The 19,118-nt window shown below is 49.2% G+C and overlaps 1 protein-coding gene across 4 annotated transcripts in view; it reads right to left on the bottom strand.

Annotated features, from left to right (window-relative positions):
• RRP1 (ribosomal RNA processing 1) overlaps positions 1–19,118 on the bottom strand; it is a 31,046-nt gene that overhangs the window by 3,072 nt on the left and 8,856 nt on the right. For all 4 annotated transcript variants that reach the window (XM_066370067.1, XM_066370066.1, XM_066370065.1 and 1 more), the window contains exons 4-10: positions 18,349–18,434; positions 16,361–16,422; positions 11,782–11,911; positions 11,605–11,669; positions 11,202–11,377; positions 877–956; positions 93–190 (exon numbers count right to left, since the gene is read on the bottom strand). In XM_066370067.1, the coding sequence (XP_066226164.1) occupies positions 93–190; positions 877–956; positions 11,202–11,377; positions 11,605–11,669; positions 11,782–11,911; positions 16,361–16,422; positions 18,349–18,434 (697 nt within the window). The remainder of the gene's footprint in view (positions 1–92; positions 191–876; positions 957–11,201; positions 11,378–11,604; positions 11,670–11,781; positions 11,912–16,360; positions 16,423–18,348; positions 18,435–19,118) is intronic.

The following is a 19,118-nucleotide window of genomic DNA, read 5'->3' on the forward strand; positions in this document are numbered from 1 at the left end:
CCCTAGCGGAGGCCACTTGAGAGGGAAGGGGCAATCCCAAGGCAGCGAGCACAGGCCAGCATAGGCCAGCCACCGTCCCAGAAAACACTTACTTTCTGACCACTTTGTAGAGACGCTTCCTGTTTTGAGAAGGGGTGTTCTGGTGACTGGCCATTTCGAACAATCTGTTGGCAACAGCCTCATAGTCAAACTGTTTCACAAAGAGACATGAAGGAGGAAGTCAGTCACTGCCCAGGTGTTGCCAGATGAACCAACTAGAGAAGCACCTTAACCACAAGGACACACCCTAATGTCCTTCTGATGTCCCCTCAGCAAAGGTAACTAACTGTCTACGGCTCACTCAAGGCAGCGCTGCCCAACAGGTATGTGGGGGTAGGGGCAGGGGCAAGCCTCTCTGTAATTTAATTTAAATCCTCTGGTAGTCACATGAAAATAAGTAAAATTAATTTTGATAAGTTTTAGTTAACTCAAGATATCTAAAATCTGACTAATTCTGCAAATAATGAACATTTAAAAGTTATAAATTCTCCATATTCCCAAATCACCTGAAATCACGAGTCCTGTCAGCAGAGCTCTGACTCCTAGCAGGGATCCCAATGCCAGCCCCTGGACACATGTCACCTCATTTGCCCCAGCTCCCCAGGAGGCGGCAGGGGCAGTCCTGGGGTGGCTGACGAACAGTGAAGCCTCTGAACCCAGTCTCCAAGCACCTGGCCCCCAACCCCATTCTCAAGGACTCATGTCCTGCAAACAAGGAGTTCCCCAAGTCTCAGCAAATGGCTGCTGTCCTCCCCTCCAGCCCCATCAGCTCCCAAAGTTGACAGTGAAGCAGTGGGCAGAGGCTGAGAGCTCGGCCCACAAGCACATGCCACTCACCTGAAGGATGGTGCCAGCGCTGTCCTCATCATCTCCAGCCTGCTCCTCACCCATGTCTGATTCAGTCCCACAGAAGGAGCCTAGAATGAAAGGGCTCTAAGAACTCAAAGACAAACACCCAGTGTCACAGGCCCCAACACAACACACATACCTGGGGACCAGCCCCAGCAGCTGGGGGGCTACCCCAACAGCCTCACACTGAGGGGAGTGGGGCTTACCGCAGGCCTGAAAACCAGGGAGACGTTCCAGAGGCTATAAGACCTGACCAGTCCTTAAGGAGTGGAATCAAGAGGAAATTACTACTGGGCATCTTAGGCAAATGTGGTGTCAGAAGTTCCAGAAGTGAGGAAGAAGGGTAGCTAGTCCAGTCTCGGCGTGGGCCTGATGGACACAATGTTTCAGAACATAAAGAACTTTGATGTCACTCCCTACAGACGAGAGCTTCTGGATCACAGGTGGCCACGAGCGGCAGGCGTGTGTGGCACAGAGTGAGAACAACAGAGCTGCACACAGACACAGGTGGACACAGGTGGGACCTCTAGGAGACTCCTGGGCCTGCCAGTTCCGGCATGACTCAGGTGCCGAGAGTTAGAAAGAGGACAAGTGAAATGCAGGATGGCCAGAGCAAATGGTGGGGGGGGGGGGGGAAGGGCCTAACAAGAAAGCCAAGGAGCAGGCCAGCAAGGGCATCAAGAATTGGAGGGCGGCCCTGGCCGGTTGGCTCAGTGGTAGAGCATCGGCCTGGTGTGCAGGATTCCCGGATTCGATTCCCGGCCAGGGCACACAGGAGAAGTGCTCATCTGCTTCTCCAACCCTCCCCCTCTCCTTCCTCTCTGTCTCTCTCTTCCCCTCCTGCAGCCGAGGCTCCATTGGAGCAAAGATGGCCCAGGCGCTGAGGATGGCTCCATGGCCTCTGCCTCAGGCGCTAGAATGGCTCTGATTGCGGCAGAGTGACGCCCCAGATGGGCGGAGCATCGCCCCCTGGTGGGCGTGCCCAGTGGATCCTGGTCGGGCGCATGCGGGAGTCTGTCTGACTGTCTCCCCCTTTCCAACTTCAGAAAAATACAAAAAAAAAAAAAAAATTAGAGGAGGAAGAAGTAAACCCTGACTTTACAGTCAAATGAGGCTGGGAAAGCCAGACATCAATGCAGAAGACTGAGGAGGGATCCTTCCCTAACACCACACATAATGTTAATTCAAGCTGGACCAGCAACCTAGATATGTTATAATAAACCTAAACCAATAAAACTCAGGAAAAAGCAGGACAACGGCTTCACAACATTGGATGTGGCAATAATTTCTTGGATATGACAAGAAAGGCACAGGTAAAAAGAGAAAAACCAGATTAAATGAAAATTTTAACATGTTGTGCATCAAAATAGACTACCAATAGGTAAAAATGTAATTCAGAATGGGAGACTCTATCTGCAAACCATACATCTGAAAGGGGGACTTCTAAAATTCAAAGATAAAATAATCCAGTTGAAAAATGGACAAAGGGCCCTGGCCAGATAGCTCAGTTGGTCAGATCATCACCTCAAACACCCCCGCCGGGGTCGCGACCCACAGGTTGAGAACCGCTGTATTAGAACAAACACACATATCACTCACTCTCCTAACTCTTGCTCCATGGCTGCCACCCTGACTCCCCTAGCTTTGCTCTGTCCACCGGTATCTGCCCTGTGTCACTCTAGGAGCCCTACCCTGACCACCCTGCTTAAAGCGAAGCCTCCAGCCACCACTCTGCCTTACTTGCTGTCTCACTTCCTGGCATGAATCACTCATAGTTACATGAATCACTTGTTCATTCTCCCTGGCCTGTCTTCCCCACTGAGTGTTGGCTCCAGTAGGACAGGGTGCTCTGATGATCACAGCTGCATCTGCACGTGCCAAGAGCATTGGCTGGTACAGAGACCAGGAGTCTGGATGAGTGAATAAATGAATGAATTTCTAGGTGAGTGAATGAATGGATGAATGAATGAAGGGAACATACCTCAAGTGAATGTCCCACTGCCGGGCTGTGGTTATCCAGTGTGGCCTGTTTTTAGACTTGATGCTGATGTGGGCATTATGGGACCTCAGCTGCTCTTCCCTGGCTGATCCCACTGGATGGCCTGTGCCGTGCACGGTGTATCGTGCCCTATGGCTGTGGTGGGTGGGTCATTGTTCACCAGCTTTAGGACTCTTAACTACCTCCGGCTTTTTTGTTTTGTTTTTTTAGTAAATGCACAAAACAATTTATGATTAATAATTTTTAAGTTACAGTCCAGTGATGTTAAGCCTATTCACTTGGTGTGCGGCTGTCATCACCATTCATCTAAGAATTTTCCATCTTGCCAAACTGAAACTCTTTCCCCATTAAACACTAACTACCCACCCCATGTCCGCTTCCTCTGCCCTTGGCAACCACTATTCAACTCTGCCTTTATGAATTTTATTGCTTTAGGAGCCTCATATTAGTGGATCATATAGTATTTGTCTTTTGTGACTTACTCTACTCAGCCTAATGTCCTCAAGGTTCATTAAAGTCATAGCCTGTGTCAGGATTTTTGTTTCTTTCTAAGGCTGAATGATGTCCCATTGTACGCATGGACCACATGTTGCTTATCCATTCATCCATTGATTAACACTTGGATTCTTGCCATGTCTTATCTGTTGTGAATAACGAAACTATGAACATGGGTATACAGTGTAGCTCTTTTTTTTTCTTTAATGAAGAAGTTAAATATTTTATTATTAAACTTTGCTTCCTTGCAAGCCTATTGCTTCATTGTATAAAAATACCACCATCAAACTCAGTATAATGCAAAATTAAGATAGTATTTGTTCACCGTTTGACACTATAACAACTGCTAGTTATTTCTAATGAAAAGATCAATTGAGTATTTTGACACAAGTGCAGAAACCAATATAAGCAAGTTATAATATTATATGAGGCTTAAGGTAACAATGCTGCCTTGGCCAGGTAGCTCAGTTGGTTAGAGCCTCATCCTGACATGCCAGGGTTGTGAATTCTATCCCTGGTCAGGACACATTTAAGAATCAACCAGGCCTTGGCTGGTTTGCTCAGTGGTAGAGCATCGGCCCAGCGTGTGGAAGTCCCAGGTTCAATTCCCAGCCAGGGCACACAGAAGAAGCGTCTGTCTGCTTCTCCACCCTTCCCCCTCTCTTTTCTCTCTGTCTGTCTTCTCTCTCTTCCCCTCCCACAGCCAAGGCTCCATTGGAGCAAAAGTTGGCCCGAGCGCTGGGGATGGCTTTATGGCCTTTGCCTCAGGTGCTAGATGGTTCCTGTTGTCATGGTGCAATGGCCTACATGGGCAGAGCATCGCCCCCTGGTGAGCGTGCCGGGTGGATCCCAGTTGGGCGAATGCGGGAGTCTGTCTCTCTGCCTCCCCACTTCTCACTTCAGAAAAATACCCCCTCCAAAAAAAATGAATCAACCAATGAATTACATAAATAAGTGGGACAACAAACTGGTGTTTCTTCCTCTGCCTTCCTCTCTCTCTAAAAAAAATAAACCAATACAATTTTAATTTTTTTTTTTTTTTTGTCTTTTTCTGAAGTTGGAAACAGGGAGGCAGTCAGACAGACTCCCGCATGCGACCGGGATCCACCTGGCATGCCCACCAGGGGGCGATGCTCTGCCCATCTGGGGCGTTGCTCTGTTGCAATCAGAGCCATTCTAGCGCCTGAGGCAGAGGCCACGAAGCCATCCTCAGCGCCCGGGCAAACTTTGCTCCAATGGTGCCTTGGCTGCGGGAGGGGAAGAGAGAGACAGAAAGGAAGGAGAGGGGGAGGGGTGGAGAAGCAGATGGGCGCTTCTCCTGTGTGCCCTGGCCGGAAATCGAACCCAAGACTCCTGCATGCCAGGCCGACGCTCTACCACTGAGCCAACCGGCCAGGGCCTTAAACCAATACAATTTAAAGAAAAGATAACAATGTTATCCTTGAATTAGTAAATTTTTATAACTAGATATGACCACAGATAATTTCAGGAATTTTGAATATTATAACTGTAGCCTCGCCTAGAAATCATAGGATGTTGTGAGAAAGATGCACATTGTTTTTGTTTGCAATCATTAGAAAGTTAAGGGGTATTTTTTTTTTTTTTTTTTCCTGAAGCCGGAAATGGGGAGAGACAGTCAGACAGACTCCCGCATGCGCCCGACCGCATGCGCCCGACCGGGATCCACCCGGCACGCCCACCAGGGGCGACGCTCTGCCCACCAGGGGGCGATGCTCTACCCCTCCGGGGCGTCGCTCTGCCGTGACCAGAGCCACTCTAGCGCCTGGGGCAGAGGCCAAGGAGCCATCCCCAGCGCCCGGGCCATCTTTGCTCCAATGGAGCCTCGCTGCGGGAGGGGAAGAGAGAGACAGAGAGGAAGGAGGGGGTGGGGGTGGAGAAGCAAATGGGTGCTTCTCCTATGTGCCCTGGCCAGGAATCGAACCCGGGTCCCCCGCACGCCAGGCCGACGCTCTACCGCTGAGCCAACCGGCCAGGGCAAGGGGTATTTTCTTAGTAGCAGTTTTGTTTCTTTTCCCATTGGTGTTATTAAAAGTTGCTATTTTAGCCTGACCAGGCGGTGGTGCAGTGGATAGAGCGTCGGACTGGGATGCGGAGGACCCAGGTTCAAGACCCTGAGGTCGCCAGTTTGAGTGCGGGCTCATCTGGTTTCAGCAAAAGCTCACCAGCTTGGACCCAAGGTCACTGGCTCGAGCAAGGGGTTACTTAGTCTGCTGAAGGCCCACGGTCAAGGCACATATGAGAAAGCAATCAATGAACAACTAAAGTGTCGCAACGTGCAACGAAAAACTAATGATTGATGCTTCTCATTTCTCCGTTCCTGTCTGTCTGTCCCTGTCTATCCCTCTCTCTGACTCTCTCCGTCTCTGTAAAAAAAAAAAAAAAAAGTTGCTATTTTAAATCTTCTATTCATCATTAAGACAGCCATGCTAGATTTAGTTGTTTCATTCTACTATATTTAGAGGGGTTACATTTTCACTCTTCAGTAGCTTTTATGTATTATATGTTACTAATTTCATTTTGATTAGCTAGCCATATTCATAACAAGATTTGTTGACAAGTCCTGGTTTTTCTGCAGGATGTCATTAATTTCAATCCCTTCTCTTGATGGAGGAGGATGGAGTTCACTCACAGCTCTCACACTTGCAAAAGCACCAGACTCATGTTTGTGCAGTTTTGTCCCAACATCAGGCGGATTATGGTAATAACATCTCCCAAGCTTCCTGTGCAAAATTGGTTTCAGTACTGTTTTTTGTTGTTATCCATTCATGTTTCTCTTAATTTATTCACTGTGATTAGATTTGGGTGGGGCCTCCAGTGTATTTCTTTTATTATTATTAATTATTATTATTATTGTTATTAAGTGAGAGGTAGGGAAGCAGAAAGAGACTCCCACATGTACCCCAACCGAGATCCACCTGGCAAGCCCACTAGGGCAGGGGTCTGGAACCTATGGCTCGCGAGCGAGATGTGGCTCTTTTGATGGCTGCATCTGGCTCGCAGACAAATCTTTAATAAAAAAATAATAACGTTAAATATATAAAAAATTCTCATGTATTACAATCCATTCATTTCCTACTGCTCATGTTCATGGTTGTGGGTGGCTGGAGCCAATCACAGCTATCCGGGACAACAACAAATTTTTATTGGATAATGCCTAATGTACACAGGTCGTTGTATGGCTCTCATGGAATTACATTTTAAAATATGTGGCATTCATGGCTCTCTTAGCCAAAAATGTTCCTGACCCCTGCACTAGGGGGTGATCCTCTGCCTGTCTGAACTACTGCTTAATTACTTGGAAACCAAGCTATTTTAGTGCCAGAGGCAAGGTCTTGTAGCCATCCTCAGCGTCTGGGGCCAACTTTGCTTAAACCATTCAAGCCATGGCTAAAGGAGGGGAAGTGGGGGGTGTGGAGAAGCAGATGGCGGCTTCTCCTCTGTGCTCTGACCTGGGATCAAACCAGGGACATCCACACACCGGGCCAACACTCTTCCACTGAGCCAACTGGCCAGGACTACCTCCAGTGTATTTCTTCAAGACCCTTCTCTCATTTATTTTGAGTGGATACCCAGAGGTGGGATTACTGGATCATATGGTAGTTTTTTGAGGAACCACTGTACATTTTTCACAACTGTTGCACCACAGTGCACAGGGTGCAGGTTTCTGTGTCTTTGCCAACACATCATTTTTTTTTTTTCCTACAGAGACAGAGAGAGAGAGAGTCAGAGAGAGGGATAGATAGAGACAGACAGACAGGAACAGAGAAATGAGAAGCATCAATCATTAGTTTTTCGTTGCACGTTGCGACACCTTAGTTGTTCATTGATTGCTTTCTCATATGTGCCTTGACCGTGGGCCTTCAGCAGACTAAGTAACCCCTTGCTCGAGCCAGTGACCTTGGGTCCAAGCTGGTGAGCTTTTGCTGAAACCAGATGAGCCCGCACTCAAGCTGGCAACCTCAGGGTATGAACCTGGGTCCTCCGCATCCCAGTCCGACGCTCTATCCACTGCACCACCGCCTGGTCAGGCTAAAATAGCAACTTTTAATAACACCAATGGGAAAAGAAACAAAACTGCTACTAAAAAAATACCCCTTGCCCTGGCCGGTTGGCTCAGCGGTAGAGCGTCGGCCTGGCGTGCAGGGGACCCGGGTTCGATTCCTGGCCAGGGAACATAGGAGAAGCACCCATTTGCTTCTCCACCCCCACCCCCTCCTTCCTCTCTGTCTCTCTCTTCCCCTCCCGCAGCGAGGCTCCATTGGAGCAAAGATGGCCCGGGCGCTGGGGATGGCTCCTTGGCCTCTGCCCCAGGCGCTAGAGTGGCTCTGGTCACGGCAGAGCGACGCCCCGGAGGGGTAGAGCATCGCCCCCTGGTGGGCAGAGCGTCGTCCCTGGTGGGCGTGCCGGGTGGATCCCGGTCGGGCGCATGCGGTCGGGCGCATGCGGGAGTCTGTCTGACTGTCTCTCCCCATTTCCGGCTTCAGGAAAAAAAAAAAAAAAAAATACCCCTTAACTTTCTAATGATTGCAAACAAAAACAATGTGCATCTTTCTCACAACATCCTATGATTTCTAGGCGAGGCTACAGTTATAATATTCAAAATTCCTGAAATTATCTGTGGTCATATCTAGTTATAAAAATTTACTAATTCAAGGATAACATTGTTATCTTTTCTTTAAATTGTATTGGTTTAAGGCCCTGGCCGGTTGGCTCAGTGGTAGAGCGTCGGCCTGGCATGCAGGAGTCTTGGGTTCGATTTCCGGCCAGGGCACACAGGAGAAGCGCCCATCTGCTTCTCCACCCCTCCCCCTCTCCTTCCTTTCTGTCTCTCTCTTCCCCTCCCGCAGCCAAGGCACCATTGGAGCAAAGTTTGCCCGGGCGCTGAGGATGGCTTCGTGGCCTCTGCCTCAGGCGCTAGAATGGCTCTGATTGCAACAGAGCAACGCCCCAGATGGGCAGAGCATCGCCCCCTGGTGGGCATGCCAGGTGGATCCCGGTCGCATGTGGGAGTCTGTCTGACTGCCTCCCTGTTTCCAACTTCAGAAAAAGACAAAAAAAAAAAAGAAAAAATTAAAATTGTATTGGTTTATTTTTTTTAGAGAGAGAGGAAGGCAGAGGAAGAAACACCAGTTTGTTGTCCCACTTATTTATGTAATTCATTGGTTGATTCATTTTTTTTGGAGGGGGTATTTTTCTGAAGTGAGAAGTGGGGAGGCAGAGAGACAGACTCCCGCATTCGCCCAACTGGGATCCACCCGGCACGCTCACCAGGGGGCGATGCTCTGCCCATGTAGGCCATTGCACCATGACAACAGGAACCATCTAGCACCTGAGGCAAAGGCCATAAAGCCATCCCCAGCGCTCGGGCCAACTTTTGCTCCAATGGAGCCTTGGCTGTGGGAGGGGAAGAGAGAGAAGACAGACAGAGAGAAAAGAGAGGGGGAAGGGTGGAGAAGCAGACAGACGCTTCTTCTGTGTGCCCTGGCTGGGAATTGAACCTGGGACTTCCACACGCTGGGCCGATGCTCTACCACTGAGCAAACCAGCCAAGGCCTGGTTGATTCTTAAATGTGTCCTGACCAGGGATAGAATTCACAACCCTGGCATGTCAGGATGAGGCTCTAACCAACTGAGCTACCTGGCCAAGGCAGCATTGTTACCTTAAGCCTCATATAATATTATAACTTGCTTATATTGGTTTCTGCACTTGTGTCAAAATACTCAATTGATCTTTTCATTAGAAATAACTAGCAGTTGTTATAGTGTCAAACGGTGAACAAATACTATCTTAATTTTGCATTATACTGAGTTTGATGGTGGTATTTTTATACAATGAAGCAATAGGCTTGCAAGGAAGCAAAGTTTAATAATAAAATATTTAACTTCTTCATTAAAGAAAAAAAAAGAGCTACACTGTATACCCATGTTCATAGTTTCGTTATTCACAACAGATAAGACATGGCAAGAATCCAAGTGTTAATCAATGGATGAATGGATAAGCAACATGTGGTCCATGCGTACAATGGGACATCATTCAGCCTTAGAAAGAAACAAAAATCCTGACACAGGCTATGACTTTAATGAACCTTGAGGACATTAGGCTGAGTAGAGTAAGTCACAAAAGACAAATACTATATGATCCACTAATATGAGGCTCCTAAAGCAATAAAATTCATAAAGGCAGAGTTGAATAGTGGTTGCCAAGGGCAGAGGAAGCGGACATGGGGTGGGTAGTTAGTGTTTAATGGGGAAAGAGTTTCAGTTTGGCAAGATGGAAAATTCTTAGATGAATGGTGATGACAGCCGCACACCAAGTGAATAGGCTTAACATCACTGGACTGTAACTTAAAAATTATTAATCATAAATTGTTTTGTGCATTTACTAAAAAAACAAAACAAAAAAGCCGGAGGTAGTTAAGAGTCCTAAAGCTGGTGAACAATGACCCACCCACCACAGCCATAGGGCACGATACACCGTGCACGGCACAGGCCATCCAGTGGGATCAGCCAGGGAAGAGCAGCTGAGGTCCCATAATGCCCACATCAGCATCAAGTCTAAAAACAGGCCACACTGGATAACCACAGCCCGGCAGTGGGACATTCACTTGAGGTATGTTCCCTTCATTCATTCATCCATTCATTCACTCACCTAGAAATTCATTCATTTATTCACTCATCCAGACTCCTGGTCTCTGTACCAGCCAATGCTCTTGGCACGTGCAGATGCAGCTGTGATCATCAGAGCACCCTGTCCTACTGGAGCCAACACTCAGTGGGGAAGACAGGCCAGGGAGAATGAACAAGTGATTCATGTAACTATGAGTGATTCATGCCAGGAAGTGAGACAGCAAGTAAGGCAGAGTGGTGGCTGGAGGCTTCGCTTTAAGCAGGGTGGTCAGGGTAGGGCTCCTAGAGTGACACAGGGCAGATACCGGTGGACAGAGCAAAGCTAGGGGAGTCAGGGTGGCAGCCATGGAGCAAGAGTTAGGAGAGTGAGTGATATGTGTGCTTGTTCTAATACAGCGGTTCTCAACCTGTGGGTCGCGACCCCGGCGGGGGTCGAATGACCAAAACACAGGGGTCGCCTAAAGCCATCGGAAAATACATATTTATTATACAATACATTTTTAAATAAAATATGTATTTCGGATGGCTTTAGGCGACCCCTGTGTTTTGGTCGTTCAACCCCCACCAGGGTCGCGACCCACAGGTTGAGAACCGCTGTTCTAATACAAGCTGCCGGCCAAGAATAGACTTTGGGGCAAGAGCAGAAAAAAGGAGATCAGCCCTGGCCGGTTGGCTCAGCGGTAGAGCGTCGGCCTAGCGTGCGGAGGACCCGGGTTCGATTCCCGGCCAGGGCACACAGGAGAAGCGCCCATTTGCTTCTCCACCCCTCCGCCGCGCTTTCCTCTCTGTCTCTCTCTTCCCCTCCCGCAGCCAAGGCTCCATTGGAGCAAAAGATGGCCCGGGCGCTGGGGATGGCTCCTTGGCCTCTGCCCCAGGCGCTAGAGTGGCTCTGGTCGCAACATGGCGACGCCCAGGATGGGCAGAGCATCGCCCCCTGGTGGGCAGAGCATCGCCCCTGGTGGGCGTGCCGGGTGGATCCCGGTCGGGCGCATGCGGGAGTCTGTCTGACTGTCTCTCCCTATTTCCAGCTTCAGAAAAATGAAAAAAAAAAAAAAAGGAGATCAGACAGGAGGTGAGTGCAGGGATCCTAGCAAACACACTGCTGGCTCAAACAAGGGCAGGTGGTGCAGAAGCAGTGAGCATGTCATACTAAATGCACTATAATCCTCACCTTTAAATGGCTTCTCAAACAGCCTCTTGGATGGCACATTTTGTTCCTGCTCGTCATCCTCTGACATCTCCTCTTCCTCCTCCTCCATTTCATTCATTAGGTCTTCGATGGCAAATGGGGCCTGTTCCACAATTGTTTCCAAGATGCCTCGAGTGATGTTATGTAAAACTAGGGAGCTGATGGGGCAGCAGGTACAAAGGTCATTAGGCAGCACTATCAAGAGGAATGCTGACTCCTGTGAAAATATCTCCACACCCACTGCCCAATGGCCCCTCTGGTGATTTTGTCATGTGGACACAACTCCTCTCCTCTTCCCAAAAGGAAACAGTGACTTCCCAAAGACAGTCCCCTGAAGAACTCAGTGCAAAAGAAGAGGCTAGATAGAGGGAGTCCCTGCACTTACTCCTTAGTCTGGGCAGCGATTCTGCAGAAGGGATCGATGAACTTGAGGTTCTGGTCTGCTGTCAGCTACAGGAGAAGTTAGGCAGGAGCTGCCTCAGTCCCTCATTCACAAACACCCGGGATGGGGCTCAGCCTCCAACCCCACCCAGCCCACTGCCCACACCCCTGCCCCCTTCACCTCATCGGCGCCCACTTTGGCCAGCTCCTCCAAAAAAATCTCGACGAAGTGACTCTTTACCCCATTGGGGGCATGGCTGTCAGGGTGCAGGATCTCAGTTGTCAGCAGCTTCAACAGTTGCTCAATCTGTCTGAATCAGAAATAGCCAAATATAGCAGCAGCCACAACAGGCACCAGGCAGGGCACTGGTGTCTCTACCTGTATGGGAGCAGACACCCCATCCTCCAACATGCCAACTTTCAACTGCACAAGGGCCTGTCCCAGTACGAAGGACACCTGCAGTTACTGACGTACGGAACCTTGCTAGTATCAGAACACACAGCATGACTGAAGCTCAGCTACAAATGCAAGATGTGTGAGCATTCCCAGGCCTTCTTCTGTCCCCAAGACAAGTGCAGGGGAGAGGCCTGGTGCAACAGGAGGCTACCACCACCGGGTCTTGCATCCCTCCCCACTGTCCTCCCTGGGAACTACTCGGAGGGCACACCAGGACACAGCAAACTCCAAGAAAGGACATGGAGACCACAGAAGGGGGATGAGCTTGCTCCCTGGGTTCTGCTGTACCAGGTACATTGCCCGTGAAGGTCATAACAAACCTTTTCCTGGCATGTTGGTTTCAGTGACCAGGGGCCTGGGCTCCCAGGACAGAGAGTGCCAGAAACCAATCTTCAATGGACTAGGTGCATCTGACTTCCTGCTTACCTGATAACACATGCATCCATAAACCTGAGCTGGAAAATGGGCATTCTTTAAGGAGCTGCCTGGATGATGTGAGTGAAGAGCAACGGTGGGGATTCACTGGGTAGGGAAGGGAAGGTGACACTCGGGGAAGAGGAGCCGGGGCCAGAGCAGGAGCAAGAGCACTCCTCCTGCGGCTGCTGCTGACGCTAACAAACACCAGCCCAAACCAAACTAGCCACAGCTGCTGCGTCAGAAAAGGGAGTCGAGAGCACACCAGCAGCACTGGTCACCCCAGTGCAACAGGACAACGGGCCAAGCACTTCAAAATGACCCCTGCACTGAACTACTAGTAACACTGAGGATGAAACTCCCTCCGTAATAACAAACCAATAAAAAGTTAACTGAAATACAGTCATCCCTTTAACACTTAGCTCCACTTTAGTCACCAGCTATGTACTGACTAACCCAGAGTCCAAGGTCCCGAAACGAGTGAGACCCTTGGCCTCATGGGGGCTTAGGAATGAAAACCACTCAAACCAGAGACACTCCTGCCCCAACATAAAGTCACCCACAGGAATTCTAAACTTAGAAAAATCTAGGTAATTATAGCTCAACTCCACTTGATCTCTTTTATCAGGGGTAGTAGGGGAAGGAGAATGAGCCAGGAACAAGATTTTACTAACTTTGCTTTCCAAAGATATAAGTCCTTCCATACCTTTGACTAAGCCACTGTTTTTCAACTGCCAGTTCGTGGACCAGTGCTAGTCCAGAAATTTTGGGCCAGTCCACGAAAGAGTTTTAACCATCCTGATGTCGTATGAAGTTTATAGACCCAATCATCCTAGTCGAATTCGCTTATGCTCAGCATGATTTCTGCCTTAGTGCACCCTGAAATAATTCTATTCACCTGTACCCAAACATAGAAGGGCTGAAAACCACTGCTGTAAGCTAAAGTTTATGATTCAGCAGCTTTTCTAATATCTGGGGACTACTTTTAGAATCCAGGTACTTTTTTGTTGTTGTTGCAAATTTTTTTAAATTTATTCATTTTAGAGAGAGAGAGAGAGAGACAGGAGAGGAGCAGGAAGCATCAACTCCCATATGTGCCTTGACCAGGAAAGTGCAAGAGTTTCGAACCGGCGACCTCAGTGTTCCACGTTGACACTTTATCATCCACTGTGCCACCACAGGTCAGGCTGTATCCAGGTACTTGAAATAGAGTTCTTTAATGTACACTTTGTAATTATAAATCAATCAAATCAAAATACATTGTCTCTAAGCCCTGCAACCCTTGCTTCCTCTCCCAAAAACAACCATTCAGTAGAACACAGATATGTGATATTTCTGTTGCAGTCAACAAAATAGCAGTCGGCAAATGTCTTGTTTCATATGATACCACTTTCATACCGCATGCAACATCTTAAATATTATCTGTTGGAGTTCAAATTAATGTCTAATGTTTCATAAATTTTCTGAGTTATTATTTCTTTAACGATTTTATTGATTTTCGAGAGATGTAAGGGGAGATTGGGGAGAGAGAAAGAGAAAGAGAAGGGGAGAGGGAGAGGAAGAGAGAGGGGGAGAGGAAGAGAAGAGGGAGAAGAGAAAAAGGGAGAGGGGGAAGAGAGGGAGAGGAGGGAGAGAGAGGAAGAGAGAGGGAGAGAGAGGGAGAGAAGGGGAAAGGAGGGGAGAGGAGAGAGAAGGGAAGGGAGGGGAAGAGAGAAGGGAGAAGGGGAAGAGAGAGGGAGAGGGGGAGAGAGAGAGAGAGAGGAGAGAGAAGAAGAGAAGGGGAGAGGAGGGAGAGAGAAGGAGAGAGAAGGGAAGGGAGGGGAAGAGAGATGGAGAGGAGAGAGAGGGGGAGAGGAGTGAGAGAGAAGGAGAGAGAAGGGAAGGGAGGGGAAGAGAGAGGGAGAGGGGAGAGAGGGAGAGAAGAGAGAGATGGAGAGGGGAGAGAGAAGGAAAGAAGGAGAAAGGAGGGAGAGAAAAAGGAAGAGAGAGGGAGAGAGGAAGAGAGAGGGAGAAGAGAGGGAAAGAGAGAGGAAGAGAGGGAGAGGAGGGGGAGAGAGGAAGAGAAGGGGAGAGGAGTGAGAGAGGAGAGAGAAGAGAAGGGAGGGGAAGAGAGAGGGAGAGGGGAGAGAAGAGAGAGATGGAGAGGGGAGAGAGAGGAAGAGAAGGAGAAAGGAGGGAGAGAAAAGAAAAGAGAGGGGAAGAGAGAGGGAGAGGGAGAGAGGGAGAAGGGAAGAGAGAGGGAGAAGAGAGAGAAAGAAAGAGAGGAAGAGAGGGAGAGGGGAAGAAAGGGGGGAGAGAGAGAGGGGAAGAGAGAGGGAGAGAGAAGGGGAGAGGAAGAGAGAGAGGGGGAGAGAAGAGAGAGGGAGAGAGGGAGGAAGGGCACACAGTTGCTTCTTGTACGTGACTTGACCAGATAAGCCTGGGGTTTTAAATTGGTGACCTCAGCATTCTAGATCGACCCTTTTATGCACTGTCCCACTACAGGTCAGCTAAATTTTCCGATTTTTTTATACTGAACATGTATCACTCTCAAAATCAGAAAATTATAAAGAAACCAAATTTTAAATTAATTTAAAAAAAATTTAAATGTAAATATTCAGAAACGACTTTGTGTGGTCAAACTCAGTTTTTCCCCTCCCCAAAGGTTTAGAAACCTGCTCACTTGGATGCAGGGCTTCAAAAGAGCCCTTCTTAGTCCCTTGCTTGGTCCCAGAGCTCTCTAGGGCAGCGGTTTTCAACCTGTGGGTCGCGACCCCGGTGGGGGTCGAACGACCAAACCACAGGGGTCGCCTAAAGCCATCGGAAAATACATATTTATTATACAATACAGGTTGAGAACCGCTGCTCTAGGGGGAAGTGGGGGAGGAGTTAAGACCCAGCAGAGCACTACCCCTGCCCCACTGCAACAGAGCTGCTCTGCTTGTACCAGGAGAAATGCAGGCCCTTGTAGATTACGGGGACACAAATTACCCCACCACAAGCACCACTGTCAAAAGTAAGAAGTCTGGCCTTACCTGTGGTGGTGGATAAAGCGTCACTCTGGAATGCTGAGGTCACTGGTTCAAAACCCTGGCCTGCCCAGTCAAGGCACATATAAGAAGCAACCACAATAAGTTGATGCTTCCTGCTCCCCATATCCTTTCTTTCTCTCTCTCCTCTCTCTAAAATCAGTAAAGGCCCTGGCAGGTTGGCTCAGAGGGAGAGTGTCGGCCCGGCGTGTGGATGTACTGGGTTCGACTGCCAGCCAGGGCACACAGGAGAAGCGCCCATCTGCTTTGCCACCCTTCCCCCTCTCCTTTATCTCTTTCTTCTCCTCCGGCAGCCAAGACTTCACTGGAGCAAAATTGGCCCGGGTGCTGAGGATGGCGGATGGCTCCACGGCCTCCACCTCAGGTGCTAGAATGGCTCTAGTTGCAACAGAACAAAGCCCCTGGTGGGCATGCTGGGTGGATCCTGGTCGGGCCCATGCAGGAGTCTGTCTCTCTACCTCCCCGCTTCTCACTTCAGAAAAATAAAAATAAATAAGTAAAATAAAATCAGTAAATAAAATCTTTAAGAAAACATGAAAAGCCTGGATGAATTAAATATTTCTAAAACTGGGAGCAATGACTGCTGAGAACAAAGCTAAACACACTAACTCACAATATATATTATGTGAGAACTCAATTCTAATTCACAGAACGTACCATCGAGGTCGGAAACAAACATTTCCATGAATATGCAAACAATAATTTTAAAAACACCTTCATTTTAAGTACCAGTGGGTCACTCCTTAATGTTAAGGCTGACATCTCTCTACACAAAATAAATTAAAAGAGGACATGTGAACTTAATCCCCTGGTGACACGAACTGGGCTTGTCAGATTTGGGGCATGCTCTGGGTACTGACCTTTCTTCCCATCCCTGCATTTTCAGGGCCACCAAGGACTCGTTCAGGACCATCCGCATGAGCTGTGGCACAAAAGGAGACCCCATGAAGGTTGCACAGCCCAGACATCCCTAGAGAATCCCATGGTCACCTTTGTGCCCCAAACACAAGCAGGTCCCCCAGAGCTTTAGCAAGACAGGACACCAGCCCTCAGGACCCTGGGCTCCAAGACTGCATTGCTGCCCGGGGCTGAGATGCCCCAGCTTTCCAAGAGCACCAGGAAGTCAAGCTCACAGAGGACAGCTGGGTAGCAACTGCAGTATGAACAACAGCTAAGATGAACTGGTCCCTGTTTCAGAAGCAAAAACTAGAATGAAGCACAGGCTCCCTCAGAAGAGGCAGAGGCCCCACAAAACCAGGTCTGACAACTGAGACAGCTTCTCCCCCCAACAGAGTAAAAGGTTTACTTTCTCTCTGCTCTCCGTGCAGTAAACTCTCTCCCTAAGCCTCATCATTTAATCAGGGGTCCCCAAACTTTTTACACAGGGGACCAGTTCACTGTCCCTCAGACCATTGGAGGGCCACCACATACAGTGCTCCTCTCACTGACCACCAATGAAAGAGGTGCCCCTTCTGGAAGTGTGGTGGGGGGCCGGATAAATGGCCTCAGGGGGCCGCATGTGGCCCGCGGGCCGTAGTTTGGGGAAGCCTGATTTAAATCAATCCCCAGTGCCTGTCCCACAACCCCCACTTCCCTAGTACAATGGCTACAGCATTTCTAGCCTAGTTTTCCTAGCTTCCACACATATTAACCCAACATGCCCGCAGAGGGTCCAGTCATGATCAAAGGCAAGGGGACAGTACAGAGCACATCTGGCAGCCCAGATGCCAGTCCCTGACAGTAGAGACTTGACCTACATCATTCCCTGCCTGCAGTGCTGTAAAAGGGTCAGCCTTTATGGGAGCCATGCTGCTAGACATGGTCATATGGGGGGACCTGGGAAACAGGCTTCAAAAAGCAACAGAATCTATCCTACCTATGGGCCCAGTGTGTGTATGTATGCTGACTCACGTAAGAGCTGCTCTGCCCTAGAAAACTGTATTCTGTAAAAGCACAAAGCCTGGCCCTGCTCCTCTGCCATTGCCTTAGTGCCCATTTTCTTCCCCTCCTCAGCCTGCTGCCTGGCCTGCCAGCTGGTCCACGCTGATATCTGATGTGCAGTGTCACATAACCCTGGTCCAAGTCTAAGCTGATGTGAGTGACAGAATCACTAATTACTGCAGCCCTGAGGGGACCCATCCTCAGTGAGGCCTGACCACTGCCCTGTACAGTGTGTCCACTGGGTCACCTGCTCTCAGACAGCAACACTGTCCCTTCATCTGGAGACTGCCCCAAGTCCCAGTGAACAACATGGCAGTAACAACACTACAGAGCACAACACGGGGGTGGGGGGATATCTCTGAGGGCAATCCAGTAACCTAAATTTACAGGAATGCAGTGTTGGAAGGAGGAAAAACGGGATTCTGCATACGGTTACATTACTGTCCTCATCAGGAAGAAGCCATGTTCAGGTGCTGGCACCCCGAGTGGCCCCGAGGGCCTCTATCTAGGACATGAGCTCCACACAGCTCTGCTGGTGTTCATGGGCTTCAGCACGATTCTCCCCAGGAGGGCAGTGGTAACCCTCCTCCTCGGAACTGAAAGTCTGTGCAGTGTCTGAAGGACTAAAATCTTTGCCCGCTTGCCAACCCTTAGAGATCGAACAAATATTGCACAATCCTAGTCAAGTGTACCCCAAACAAGACCTAGGCTCCCCAAACAACCCACTGGGCTATGGGTCACAGTTGTCAAGCTGGCCGCATTGCCCAGAAGCCTTCACTTCTGCCCTGTTGGGATGAGAGGCTCAGAGGCCAGACCACTCTGTGCCGCACCCCCAACACTCCCCCCTGCACCTGCCACCGCCAGCACTGCCAGGGACCCAGCAGAGGGGCACAGGCAATTTCCTCACCATATAGAACTTATCCAGGCGCAGTCTGTCTATGCCCATCCACTCGCGATTCATGGTCTGCCAGAAGGTTTGAAGGAACAGGTGTTCTGGAGGAGGAAAAAAGGCCAGAAGAGAATCATGGAGGAACACAGAAGCCACTTTGGAAAGTAAGGTGATGGAATATGAAGGAACCTGGTCAGGATGTCACGTGCCAACCACCCTCTAAGGTTGCCAGTCCGAGTTCACTGAGCTGTGAGGGTGTGTCATGATTCTGGCTGAGAAATGGGGCTATGAGGATCCTAGCAAAGAAAAGCTGAGCCCCTAGACCCCTGATCATCAACCACATTCTCTAAAACAGGCAGGAAGAGCAAGCAAAGGCACCGGCAAAAAAAGTAGGCTGCTCAAGCCACTTTCTCCCCAGGTTCTCGGCCTCCCCTTGGCTGGGGCTGAGGCCCTGCCTGACCCCCATGCCTGACCACACTATTTGCCCCACAGCTCACTAACCATTCAAGTACAAAACCCTACTGATAATAGCTATGCCAGAGTGCTAGGGGCTAAGCTTGGCCCTCAGACTCATATGTAGAAGCCCTATCCCCCATATATAGGAATACGACTTTATTTGAACATGCAGTCTTTAAAGAGGTAGTTAAGATAAAATAAGGTCACTGGTGTGAGTGCTCATCCAATCTGACTGCTATCCTTATAAGATGAGAGCAGGACACATACAGACATGGAGGGACAACCATCTGAGGACACAGGTAGAAGACTATGTCTACAAGCCAAGGAGAGAG

This window comes from Saccopteryx leptura, chromosome 2 (genome assembly GCF_036850995.1).
Source record: "Saccopteryx leptura isolate mSacLep1 chromosome 2, mSacLep1_pri_phased_curated, whole genome shotgun sequence".
Classification (NCBI taxonomy): Eukaryota; Metazoa; Chordata; class Mammalia; order Chiroptera; family Emballonuridae; genus Saccopteryx; species Saccopteryx leptura.